This window comes from Microplitis demolitor, unplaced genomic scaffold (genome assembly GCF_026212275.2).
Source record: "Microplitis demolitor isolate Queensland-Clemson2020A unplaced genomic scaffold, iyMicDemo2.1a ctg00000141.1, whole genome shotgun sequence".
Taxonomy (NCBI): domain Eukaryota; kingdom Metazoa; phylum Arthropoda; class Insecta; order Hymenoptera; family Braconidae; genus Microplitis; species Microplitis demolitor.
This window is the reverse complement of record NW_026525970.1, coordinates 23,786-36,735: the sequence shown is the minus strand read 5'-3', so window position 1 is coordinate 36,735 and position 12,950 is coordinate 23,786. Positions and strand designations below refer to the sequence as shown.

General features: G+C 24.8%; 4 protein-coding genes across 4 annotated transcripts; 3 read left to right on the top strand and 1 right to left on the bottom strand.

Annotated features, from left to right (window-relative positions):
• Positions 1–2,928: 2,928 nt before the first annotated feature.
• On the top strand, positions 2,929–3,746 carry LOC128668902 (uncharacterized). Its single transcript, XM_053742707.1, has 2 exons — positions 2,929–3,342; positions 3,410–3,746. Exons 1-2 carry the CDS (start codon positions 3,201–3,203, stop codon positions 3,649–3,651), a joined length of 384 nt encoding a protein of 127 aa, XP_053598682.1. The 5' UTR covers positions 2,929–3,200; the 3' UTR covers positions 3,652–3,746.
• Positions 3,747–3,800: 54 nt separating this feature from the next.
• On the bottom strand, positions 3,801–8,178 carry LOC128668907 (adenine phosphoribosyltransferase-like). The gene is made up of 5 exons (XM_053742713.1): positions 8,167–8,178; positions 8,053–8,060; positions 7,707–7,941; positions 6,755–6,833; positions 3,801–4,064 (listed from the first exon to the last, which is right to left on the bottom strand). The coding sequence occupies exons 1-5, from the start codon at positions 8,176–8,178 to the stop codon at positions 3,925–3,927; spliced, it is 474 nt and encodes a 157-aa protein (XP_053598688.1). The 3' UTR covers positions 3,801–3,924.
• Positions 8,179–8,398: 220 nt separating this feature from the next.
• On the top strand, positions 8,399–9,529 carry LOC128668906 (cyclin-T-like). The gene has a single exon (XM_053742712.1). It carries the CDS (start codon positions 8,399–8,401, stop codon positions 9,527–9,529), a length of 1,131 nt encoding a protein of 376 aa, XP_053598687.1.
• A 2,598-nt stretch (positions 9,530–12,127) lies between these two features.
• Positions 12,128–12,945, top strand: LOC128668901 (uncharacterized). The gene is made up of 2 exons (XM_053742706.1): positions 12,128–12,541; positions 12,609–12,945. The coding sequence occupies exons 1-2, from the start codon at positions 12,400–12,402 to the stop codon at positions 12,848–12,850; spliced, it is 384 nt and encodes a 127-aa protein (XP_053598681.1). The 5' UTR covers positions 12,128–12,399; the 3' UTR covers positions 12,851–12,945.
• Positions 12,946–12,950: the final 5 nt, after the last annotated feature.

Sequence of the window (12,950 nt, the reverse complement as noted above, 5' to 3'; positions counted from 1 at the left end):
GAGAGATGCTCCAGTTCATCGGATCAGGAGAATGTTTTGGCTAAAGCTGAAATTAGGAAGTCAAGTAGACGAAAGATCAGCTATCACGAGTATCTTGACAGACTGACGAAGAAAAAATCTGCTAATTCAGATGGGTCGTCGGTATCTTCACCTGAAGCTGAAGAAATACAAGATAATTCTGTGGGAAGTACGAGTAGTCAACTTATGCCTGTAACTACAGCAGATGTGGAAGTAAGAATTGGAGCTATCGGAAACTACAGCTATAAACGTAAACATGATGATGATACGGGCAGTATTTTTGTTCCTGTTAAAAAACGTAAGTTGTCATAGTTCTAATAAGACAACGTAATAATGATTGTAATTATTTGTAAATAATCGTTTATCATCCGATAATTTAATTTTATAAAATATTACTTGAGATTTGATTAATTTTATAAATATAATGTTAAGTATCTAATGTAAATGTGGTAAATTTTGATTGTATAAATTAATCATAATTGTGTATTAAAAGTTCACTTTTTTAGTTAATAAGCTTAGTATAATTCTTGTAAATAATTAATAAATAAATAATAAAATTTTAATTATTAAATAATCAATTACAATATAAATAAAAATTAAATCATAATATATTTAAAATTAATTACTAAATGAAAATATGATATATGTAAAAATTTGTATAAGACTTAAAAGTTGTGCAAATAAAACTATTTTATTATTATTATTATATTTAAAATTAATTATAATTACACCATAGGCTTAATCCTGTTTTTTGTAAAATAAAAAATTAAAAAAAAAGAAATACTCATTTTTTTTATTTATCAATAGTTTTTAGTTTAATATCATTCATTATTTTATAAAGTAATTTAATTTTATGGCTAATAAGTAATTTTCATAAATTTAAAATTTTTATATATCTTTTTATAAACGTAGAATAAGAAACAAAAATGTTATTATTACATCATGCAGAATAGACATTTGCCTATTAAAAAATAATCAAATTGCATTTGTTCATAGTGAAAATATTAACAATTATTAAATAATATTAACTTAATAAAACGGGTTTGAATGTTGCAAACATCAGACAAATTTGAAATTGTAAATAAATAAGATATATAATTACAAAAATAATATTTACAAAAAAAGCACTATTAATTTCAAAATTTTTTGAATTTACATTTTTTAAAATTTTATATTATTAATTATTTACTCGATTTATTAATAATTTTGAATTTGTCTGATGTCTGCTATATCACGCCCATAATGTAAAATGTATTTAAAATTTTTAAATGATTGAAAATTCAATGAAAATAAATATTTTGAACTAAAGAATAGAAACAAAATAAATCATTTGAGGTTTTATTAAAAAAATAATTTAAAAAAAAAAAACTAAAAACAAAAATTTATTTTTTATGATTTAAATTAGAGTTTATCTATACTTAATCTATTTTTTATAACAATTATAAATACTGCATTAAATATTAGGGCTCCAGTAATAATTAATATTGTACTTGATTTAGTCAGTCAATAAAACTCACCGTTAATGTCTATCGATAACATTAATATGATTGGCTATTCCGGTACTGGGCACGGGTTCATTTTTGTGCACCAATAGACGAACAGTAAAATTAATATAATAATACTATTTTTTTTCATATTTGTAATATGTTTTCTTGAATTTTATGTCATTCAAGATGCATATACGAAAAAAAAAAAAAATTATTGAAAAGTAATTCTATGCATTTTCTATAAGCTTAAGACCATTGACTGATTTCTTAGCAAAACCATTAAGAGACATAAAAAAGTCATTAATCCGAGACTATTGCTCTAATTAACATTTTTTTTTTTTTTTCATATTTTAAATATTTTCTAAAATCTATTTTATATCTTATTTTGTAACTAAAATATTAAAGTTTTAAATAAAGAAAATTTTATTTAATTTTAGCGCGTATGAGTTAAAATATAATATAATGATCATCAAATCGTTCCGGTATTGGGTCTTGTACCGGTATTGAGGCATTTACACGGAAAAAAATGATGCTCAAAATTTAAATAGTTTGTAGTTTATTTTCGACTTAAAATTAGTATTCTCGATACTAATATCAAACCAGGATCATTATATATATATATATTACAAAATGGCTATTATTTATATTAAAATTTGATACACATAGAAAAGCAAAATTTGTAATTTCGTATATTAAAATTAATATGAAAAAGAATTGATAAATTGGTTAAATCTGCAGTTATTACTATTTTAATAAACATAGAAAAATTTAAAAAATGAGGAACCGAAAAATTAGTAAACGTACTTATTAATATATAAAGATCTAGTATACGAATTTTTCATTTTATTATTTACCACTTATTCGATATATGTATATAATAAATTAATTTATAATAATGAATAAATATAATTTTATATTAATTATTAGTCAATGGGATAGAATTTATAAAATAAGACTTAAAAATTTTCGGTATTTTTATGAGCGAATAATCAGTATCTAGTATACTAAGTTCTCATTTTATTATTTACCACTTATTCGATTTATGTATATTGTAAATTAATTTATAATGATGAATAAATGATATTTTAAGGTAATAATTGATCAGTGATATCGAATTTATAAAATAAGAGTTAGTAACTTTTGAAATTTTCGGCCGAAAAAATCAGTATCTAAGATACCAATTTTTAGTTTGACCAATCATTACTTTTTAATAGATTATGCCATAAATTAATAAACTCTCACTCATATGTCACGTATTATACCTAAAAGTAATAATATTTACTTACTTTTTGAAATAATTGATAGTAATTTTTAGGAATCTACAAAAATTAGTAAACTACTTTGCATTAAACATATAATAGTACTAATTATTGATAACAGACTCCACATTTTACTGTTATTTTTTAATTTTTAATATTCTGTTTTTTCTGTGATACCATAATAAGAGTTAAAGAATAAAATTAAATTCAAAATTTATTATTCGATGAATTTTTTTAAATTTTTATAATCGAGGCGATCACACGCTCCCCTAATTATTTATTTTTTAATTTTAGTACTTGCAATTTAATATACTGAAATAATTTTTTTTTTTGTTTTTTTTTTAGAGAAACATTCTGTGCATTACCACCAGATGGACCATATCCATTATTTTTATTCGAAGAATATCCTAAATTTATTATTGAAAATAAAGAAAAAATGACTGAGTTGATTAATTTAAGAGAAGAAGAAATAACTTTACGTAAAAAACGACAAGAAGTGTTGGAGAATATTGAGAAAAAAAGATTAGAAGATGAAAAGGACAATTTTATCAAAGAAGTTCAAAACCAGAGACTTCGAGGTATTGATAATTTATCATCATTATTTTTAAAGATTTTTGATAAAAATAAATTTTATTATTTGTTTAGAATTACAACGATGTTATAATGAGCAGCTTCGAGTATCTGAAGCCTCAGTTGCTAGTGAACGTCAAAAACTCTATCGACAATTGCCACTGAGCGAAAGTATAAATCTCACAGAAATTAATTCTGCGAGTGATGAATTTAATTCACGATCAAGAGTTAACTCTTACAATAAACTACGAAATGATGTGGAGGCACTTGAAGAAGAAGTTGGAGAATTTTTAAAAACTATTAAGTGTAAAAGATAGAGACATTATATAATATTTTATTTAATCTAACGGTAAATAAATTAAATATGTTTTTTTGTTTTTAATCAAACAGTTAATCATGTAAATTATTTTTTTAAGTAATGATTTTGTTGACTGATTTATTTGAAATTTTTATAAAAAAAAAGTAATGAGATATTAATTTTTAATTTATTTAAAATTGAGATATAAATTGTAGAAAAAGACAATTGGTTATAAAAACATTTACATTGGAATGTAAATTTATAAAATTTATCACGAGATTAAATATTTTTATTAATTGTACTGGATTAATGAAAATACAGGTACTGATATTTTTGATCGGCCATTAAGTGAATTTAATTCCATTAATACAATGCACTCAACAACTTCGGCGCCAATCGCTTCAATTAATTTAATGGCAGCTGACATAGTTCCTGAAATTAAAAGCGCAAAGCATGAAACATAAATGAAATAAAATAAAATAAAAATCGTTAACATAAAATTTTCAAAAGAACACGGAAATAATTAAAAAAGTTTGTTATACAGTTTCGTCGCTTTTTCGAATAATTATATGGAATTTTTGAGCTCCTGTAATGGTCTTAAGCTTATTGTATAGCAAATCTAATGTTTCATTTGCTTCGAAATAAATAAAAACGTTTACTATAACTGCTTATGAATAGCATCAACTTTCACTTAATGCTTCTAAATCCCTACACAGAACAAAAATCTATTGAAATCAATTCATAATATGCAAGAAATACAAGTATATAGTGTCAATAATCGGTACTGATAATTATTTATAGCGAAAAAAAATTTATTTCAATTTTCAAAAATCGAAAAAAAAAAATAGTAATTATGGAAGGCCCATTACTGGACCGGGCTTAGAAGTTGCAGAATGGATAGAAGTTTAAGATAGAAAATTTTCAAGAAAATCGAAGGATACACCTTTTTTTGAAAACACAGTTGAAAACTTGAAATTCAAAAATCTCGATTAAAAACATTTCGTATATTTGTTTTATATTTTTTTTTTTTTTTTTTTTTTTTTTTTGTAAAGGCCATCTAAAAACGAAAATTTTGAAAAAAAAACATTGAATTTCGACCATTATTACGAAAGTTATCATCAAAAAACCATAAAAAGAGCGGTTTTTTCTAAAATTCGATATTTTTTGAACCATTCATCAAAAAAATCATAAAATTTACCAGCCTCTTTTGAGGAGTACTAAAAAATACCAAAAAATTAAGAAACTCGGAAAAATAAATTTTTGAAACCGTCCGATTTGGCGTGGAATGCTCCATATATATTTACAAACAATGTCTTGAATAAATTAAAAAATTAACGAAATTTGTTTGAAAATAGCAGCTGTTTAAAATTTTCAAAGTTATACAGTAGACTACCCGTTATATACCTGCTCTTCATAAGCTTCTTCCTCTCAATCGGGAGGTACTGAGTCCAAACAGCTTCCCCCATTAAACCACTCTGAGGAGTTTTGTACCAGAGAACCAGTTATAAGCCTCCGTTAAAATTGTCTAAATTATAAACTAACAATAGGAAAAAATAGACAAATTAATGATGGAAATTTACTATCTATGTTTCGCGGAGAATAATTTAATCATTATTATGCAAAATATAATTTACTGTTCATAATTATAATCATAAATTAAATTTAAAGCTTCTGTTACAACTGAAAAGTTTTATTGAGCATTATGTTTATCAATAAAATTATTATTTGTATGAAAATATAAGTATTTATTTTAGCGCTATAAGCACCAGAAAAATCAGGATAGTCGCGTATGTAACAAAATGTAAATATGACGTTTAAAATCATATAAAATAAAACAGGCTTATAACGAATAGTCGTGAACAAAACTAAACGTACGGTGGTAGAAAGACTGAAATTTCCAGAAAAATTTACCCCCCGTCATTTAGACCAGGCTTATGACGGGTTGTCGACTGTAAATAATAAAAAAAAAGGTCATTTGGCAGCCGAAATGGTAGTAGATTTCTTATTATTTATATATTTATTTTCAAGCTATCAAATAAAAATTAGTCAAAAAATTAAATTTTTTAGACGTTTTCCATATGAACTTCAAGGTTAAAAATTTATGTAAAGAATTTGTCAAAACGGCATGTGAAGAAACAAAAATTGAAGCTAATTAGATGAGCTTTAAAATACTTTCAATGATGATCCACATAAATTTTTGTTTTTAAGTAATTTATGGATAAATTAATAATAAATAATTTTGTATCTCAAATTTGAAAAATTAAAAATGTCTACAACTTCCAAACTAATCAACCGATTTAGCTTATTTTCAAATTTGACCAAACTATTGAACCAAAAAATATGTGTGTCAAGTTTCGTTTAAATCCGTTCAAAATCGTTTACGCTATCGCGACGACAAGGCTCAATATTTATAATTAATCATATAGTTGCGTTTGAACGTCATAATGAATAAACGGTTCATTTTTAGACAAAGTCATAAAAGTGTAATTTGAAGCTCATTTTATTAGCTACAAGATGTAATTAATGGAATTAACCTGCAACGTATTATTTATAAGATATTGAGAGTTAAAGCCGTAAAATTTTTTTTTTCAATTTTTTTAAAAAATCTGTCATTAATTTGTTCGAAAAAATTGTCGGAATGGAAAGTTAAATAACGAAAATTAAAGCTAATTTCATTAGCTTTCAGATACATTTAACAGAAATGAGCTGTCGCTTTTACGCTTTTAAATACGATTTTGTTTTTTGAAAACTTCGGATTGAAATAAAATCCGTATTCTCTCCCGATTTTCCACAGTGTAGTGATAACAAAATTTTTTAAATGCCCTTATACCTTTTCAATGGTATTTTCTACTAGGGTATGCCATTATCGTATCTGAAACGAGATTCATTTTTGAATTTACAGATAAAAATTAATGAATTAATAATAAATTATGGCAAAATTTTATAAAAATTTTATCATGAAGACAAATGTAATAATTAATTTATTTCTATTGAAATTTTGTCAAGTTAATTTTAATGTTTTTTTAGCTGCTTTCTTCAAACCAATGACTGAAAATTTAACAAAAATAGATATGTTTATATACGTAATTTCAATAAATCATAAATGAAATCAATTTTTTTACCTCCAGTCGCTAGTAGATCATCAACAATTAATACTTTTTTTCCTTTACTTATACTGTCTGTTTGGATTTCAACTGTAGCCTGAAAAATATCATTTTTTTGTAACCAACAATCACATATAAAATATCTTACAAAAGTATTCAAAACACTATATTAGAAATATATATTTTAAATACTTTACAATACTGATAAATATAATGGTGCAATTTATAAGCTTGAGACTTTTGACTTTTTCATTTTCGTTTATCAAAAAAGTTTTTTTTTTAAATATTATTACTAATTGTATATATTTAGGTATTTGTGTGGAAGTGGGGGCCATGACAATTTTCAAAGTTCCAAGTGCTTGCAGATTAAATTTTCTGTATGAGTTTATGTCTCTAACACTAGATATCTATCCGAACCTTGTAACTAATGTGTACAAAATTGGTAAGAATAACACAAAATCATGTTGATTTTCAAAAATTAATTTTTTTCTCATAATAATAATAATGTAATTTATTACAGCCGTAAGATGGACGGTGGCGATAGGAAGGTCTATCTAAGAGTTACAAATAATTTTTGAACTCTTGTAATAGTGAAAATCAGCATATTTGTATTATTTCAATATTTTTAAGGTGTTTTGGTGGTTGACTTGAGAGTCAATATATAGAATGAATAGAAAAATATGTCAAATAGTGCAGTGCAGCACGGAACTGAAAAATTTCAAAGAAAAATCCAAAATATGAGCATTTTCATACCATAGACATACACTTATACAATACCAACGCTTAATAAACATCTAATTAAGCAAATGTAACTTCAATCCGCCGACAAATGCTTCCGGTTGAAATTGGAATCAAAGCCATTGGTCTACTTTTGGTTTTTTGCTCTTTAAAATACATGTTGACCCCACTTATAAACATATACCTATATTTAAATATAATACTATAACTTAATAATAAAAATTAAATTTACCTCACCATACTCTAAAGTATAACTCTCGCGTTTAATATTTCCTGGTAATTTTCCTTTCTTTCTGATAGGAACAAAAGGTTTTCCGAGCTCAGTACTTAATATTGGTCCTAAAAGAAAACCACGTGAATCCAATCCTACGATTACATCAACATTTTTCAATGATTTAACATGATCAATAAGTAAATCATTCATCGCACGCATAGCTGTCACATTTTGATAAACTCCAAATATGTCCCTATATGAGAAAATTTTCAATTCATTATTTGAGAGCCCGACATAAATATTTAATTACGAACTTAATTATTTGCCATCAGGTCTTTAGCTTGTTCATAGAAATGTTAATTACTTTAATACCTGAATATTCAAACACTTATGATTATAATATTTATAGTCATTAGTCTAATAACCTTTTCTACCTCAGGTACATTTCTTCAGCCCTCAACTATTACTTTCTAATTACCCCCATACACATTGTTGCTACAATTTCATTGGGATAAAATCTTAAATGGCTTTGTTATAAAATCCCTTAAATTTCAGTGTCTCGTCAATATTTTGTCATTTTATTCTCGAACTCAATGTCCTACAGTTCGCTTGAGAATAAATAAAAAGTTTACGGAAAAATAAAATTGTGCGATTTTAGAAGTGAATAAGCTATTTCAGTGTGAAATAATAAAGTGTACAGTGAAGTTAATATGGCTCAAAAGTGGTATTTTAGCAAAGAAGAGTTAAAGAATTCTCCGAGTTTCAAAGATGGTGTAAGTACTGAAAAAGAACTGGACCACAAACAACAAGCTGCTTACTTAATGAATGATTTGGGCAAGCGGCTAAAATTGTCGGAAGTCTGTACGCATACAGCTACAGTGTACATGCACCGTTTTTACACTCAACATTCATTGTCGAAATTTCATCGTTATGAAATGGCAATGACGGCAATTTTCGTGGCGGCAAAGGTTCAAGAAGAGCCACAAAAATTGAAAGACGTTATCAATGCTTTTTATCGCTGCTTGAAAAAAGACATGAACTATCAACTGGACACCACTGCTGCCGAGTACCAGGATCATGTCAAGACTATAATATTAAATGAACGCATCCTTTTAGCCACATTAGGATTCAGGATGGGAGTGAATCATCCACATAAGTATATTATGAAATTCTGCCAAGAAATCAACGCTTGTAAAGAACTATGCAAGATTTTTCTGCAGATGGCGACCAACACCTTGCAGATGACGTCAATGTGCGTCAAATACAAACCGGCAGTCGTGGCGGCGTTTTGCATATATTTAACTATTCGATCCTCGCAATGGAAAATTCCAGAAGTCTTGGATGGAAATCCTTGGTTTTGGTTGCTGGATCGGAAAGTGACGTTTGATCTGCTGATTAAGATGGACAGGGAGTTCAAGGAAATATTAAATAAAATTTCACCTAGAATAAAAAACCGGGTGATGCGTTTATTTAAAAATCCAACTGGCCAATTGATTTTAATGAATCGAAAAGAGAGATGCTCCAGTTCATCGGATCAGGAGAATGTTTTGGCTAAAGCTGAAATTAGGAAGTCAAGTAGACGAAAGATCAGCTATCACGAGTATCTTGACAGACTGACGAAGAAAAAATCTGCTAATTCAGATGGGTCGTCGGTATCTTCACCTGAAGCTGAAGAAATACAAGATAATTCTGTGGGAAGTACGAGTAGTCAACTTATGCCTGTAACTACAGCAGATGTGGAAGTAAGAATTGGAGCTATCGGAAACTACAGCTATAAACGTAAACATGATGATGATACGGGCAGTATTTTTGTTCCTGTTAAAAAACGTAAGTTGTCATAGTTCTAATAAGACAACGTAATAATGATTGTAATTATTTGTAAATAATCGTTTATCATCCGATAATTTAATTTTATAAAATATTACTTGAGATTTGATTAATTTTATAAATATAATGTTAAGTATCTAATGTAAATGTGGTAAATTTTGATTGTATAAATTAATCATAATTGTGTATTAAAAGTTCACTTTTTTAGTTAATAAGCTTAGTATAATTCTTGTAAATAATTAATAAATAAATAATAAAATTTTAATTATTAAATAATCAATTACAATATAAATAAAAATTAAATCATAATATATTTAAAATTAATTACTAAATGAAAATATGATATATGTAAAAATTTGTATAAGACTTAAAAGTTGTGCAAATAAAACTATTTTATTATTATTATTATATTTAAAATTAATTATAATTACACCATAGGCTTAATCCTGTTTTTTGTAAAATAAAAAATTAAAAAAAAAGAAATACTCATTTTTTTTATTTATCAATAGTTTTTAGTTTAATATCATTCATTATTTTATAAAGTAATTTAATTTTATGGCTAATAAGTAATTTTCATAAATTTAAAATTTTTATATATCTTTTTATAAACGTAGAATAAGAAACAAAAATGTTATTATTACATCATGCAGAATAGACATTTGCCTATTAAAAAATAATCAAATTGCATTTGTTCATAGTGAAAATATTAACAATTATTAAATAATATTAACTTAATAAAACGGGTTTGAATGTTGCAAACATCAGACAAATTTGAAATTGTAAATAAATAAGATATATAATTACAAAAATAATATTTACAAAAAAAGCACTATTAATTTCAAAATTTTTTGAATTTACATTTTTTAAAATTTTATATTATTAATTATTTACTCGATTTATTAATAATTTTGAATTTGTCTGATGTCTGCTATATCACGCCCATAATGTAAAATGTATTTAAAATTTTTAAATTATTGAAAATTCAATGAAAATAAATATTTTGAACTAAAGAATAGAAACAAAATAAATCATTTGAGGTTTTATTAAAAAAATAATTTAAAAAAAAAAAACTAAAAACAAAAATTTATTTTTTATGATTTAAATTAGAGTTTATCTATACTTAATCTATTTTTTATAACAATTATAAATACTGCATTAAATATTAGGGCTCCAGTAATAATTAATATTGTACTTGATTTAGTCAGTCAATAAAACTCACCGTTAATGTCTATCGATAACATTAATATGATTGGCTATTCCGGTACTGGGCACGGGTTCATTTTTGTGCACCAATAGACGAACAGTAAAATTAATATAATAATACTATTTTTTTTCATATTTGTAATATGTTTTCTTGAATTTTATGTCATTCAAGATGCATATACGAAAAAAAAAAAAAATTATTGAAAAGTAATTCTATGCATTTTCTATAAGCTTAAGACCATTGACTGATTTCTTAGCAAAACCATTAAGAGACATAAAAAAGTCATTAATCCGAGACTATTGCTCTAATTAACATTTTTTTTTTTTTTTCATATTTTAAATATTTTCTAAAATCTATTTTATATCTTATTTTGTAACTAAAATATTAAAGTTTTAAATAAAGAAAATTTTATTTAATTTTAGCGCGTATGAGTTAAAATATAATATAATGATCATCAAATCGTTCCGGTATTGGGTCTTGTACCGGTATTGAGGCATTTACACGGAAAAAAATGATGCTCAAAATTTAAATAGTTTGTAGTTTATTTTCGACTTAAAATTAGTATTCTCGATACTAATATCAAACCAGGATCATTATATATATATATATTACAAAATGGCTATTATTTATATTAAAATTTGATACACATAGAAAAGCAAAATTTGTAATTTCGTATATTAAAATTAATATGAAAAAGAATTGATAAATTGGTTAAATCTGCAGTTATTACTATTTTAATAAACATAGAAAAATTTAAAAAATGAGGAACCGAAAAATTAGTAAACGTACTTATTAATATATAAAGATCTAGTATACGAATTTTTCATTTTATTATTTACCACTTATTCGATATATGTATATAATAAATTAATTTATAATAATGAATAAATATAATTTTATATTAATTATTAGTCAATGGGATAGAATTTATAAAATAAGACTTAAAAATTTTCGGTATTTTTATGAGCGAATAATCAGTATCTAGTATACTAAGTTCTCATTTTATTATTTACCACTTATTCGATTTATGTATATTGTAAATTAATTTATAATGATGAATAAATGATATTTTAAGGTAATAATTGATCAGTGATATCGAATTTATAAAATAAGAGTTAGTAACTTTTGAAATTTTCGGCCGAAAAAATCAGTATCTAAGATACCAATTTTTAGTTTGACCAATCATTACTTTTTAATAGATTATGCCATAAATTAATAAACTCTCACTCATATGTCACGTATTATACCTAAAAGTAATAATATTTACTTACTTTTTGAAATAATTGATAGTAATTTTTAGGAATCTACAAAAATTAGTAAACTACTTTGCATTAAACATATAATAGTACTAATTATTGATAACAGACTCCACATTTTACTGTTATTTTTTAATTTTTAATATTCTGTTTTTTCTGTGATACCATAATAAGAGTTAAAGAATAAAATTAAATTCAAAATTTATTATTCGATGAATTTTTTTAAATTTTTATAATCGAGGCGATCACACGCTCCCCTAATTATTTATTTTTTAATTTTAGTACTTGCAATTTAATATACTGAAATAATTTTTTTTTTTGTTTTTTTTTTAGAGAAACATTCTGTGCATTACCACCAGATGGACCATATCCATTATTTTTATTCGAAGAATATCCTAAATTTATTATTGAAAATAAAGAAAAAATGACTGAGTTGATTAATTTAAGAGAAGAAGAAATAACTTTACGTAAAAAACGACAAGAAGTGTTGGAGAATATTGAGAAAAAAAGATTAGAAGATGAAAAGGACAATTTTATCAAAGAAGTTCAAAACCAGAGACTTCGAGGTATTGATAATTTATCATCATTATTTTTAAAGATTTTTGATAAAAATAAATTTTATTATTTGTTTAGAATTACAACGATGTTATAATGAGCAGCTTCGAGTATCTGAAGCCTCAGTTGCTAGTGAACGTCAAAAACTCTATCGACAATTGCCACTGAGCGAAAGTATAAATCTCACAGAAATTAATTCTGCGAGTGATGAATTTAATTCACGATCAAGAGTTAACTCTTACAATAAACTACGAAATGATGTGGAGGCACTTGAAGAAGAAGTTGGAGAATTTTTAAAAACTATTAAGTGTAAAAGATAGAGACATTATATAATATTTTATTTAATCTAACGGTAAATAAATTAAATATGTTTTTTTGTTTTTAATCAAACAGTTAATCATGTAAATTATTTTTTTAAGT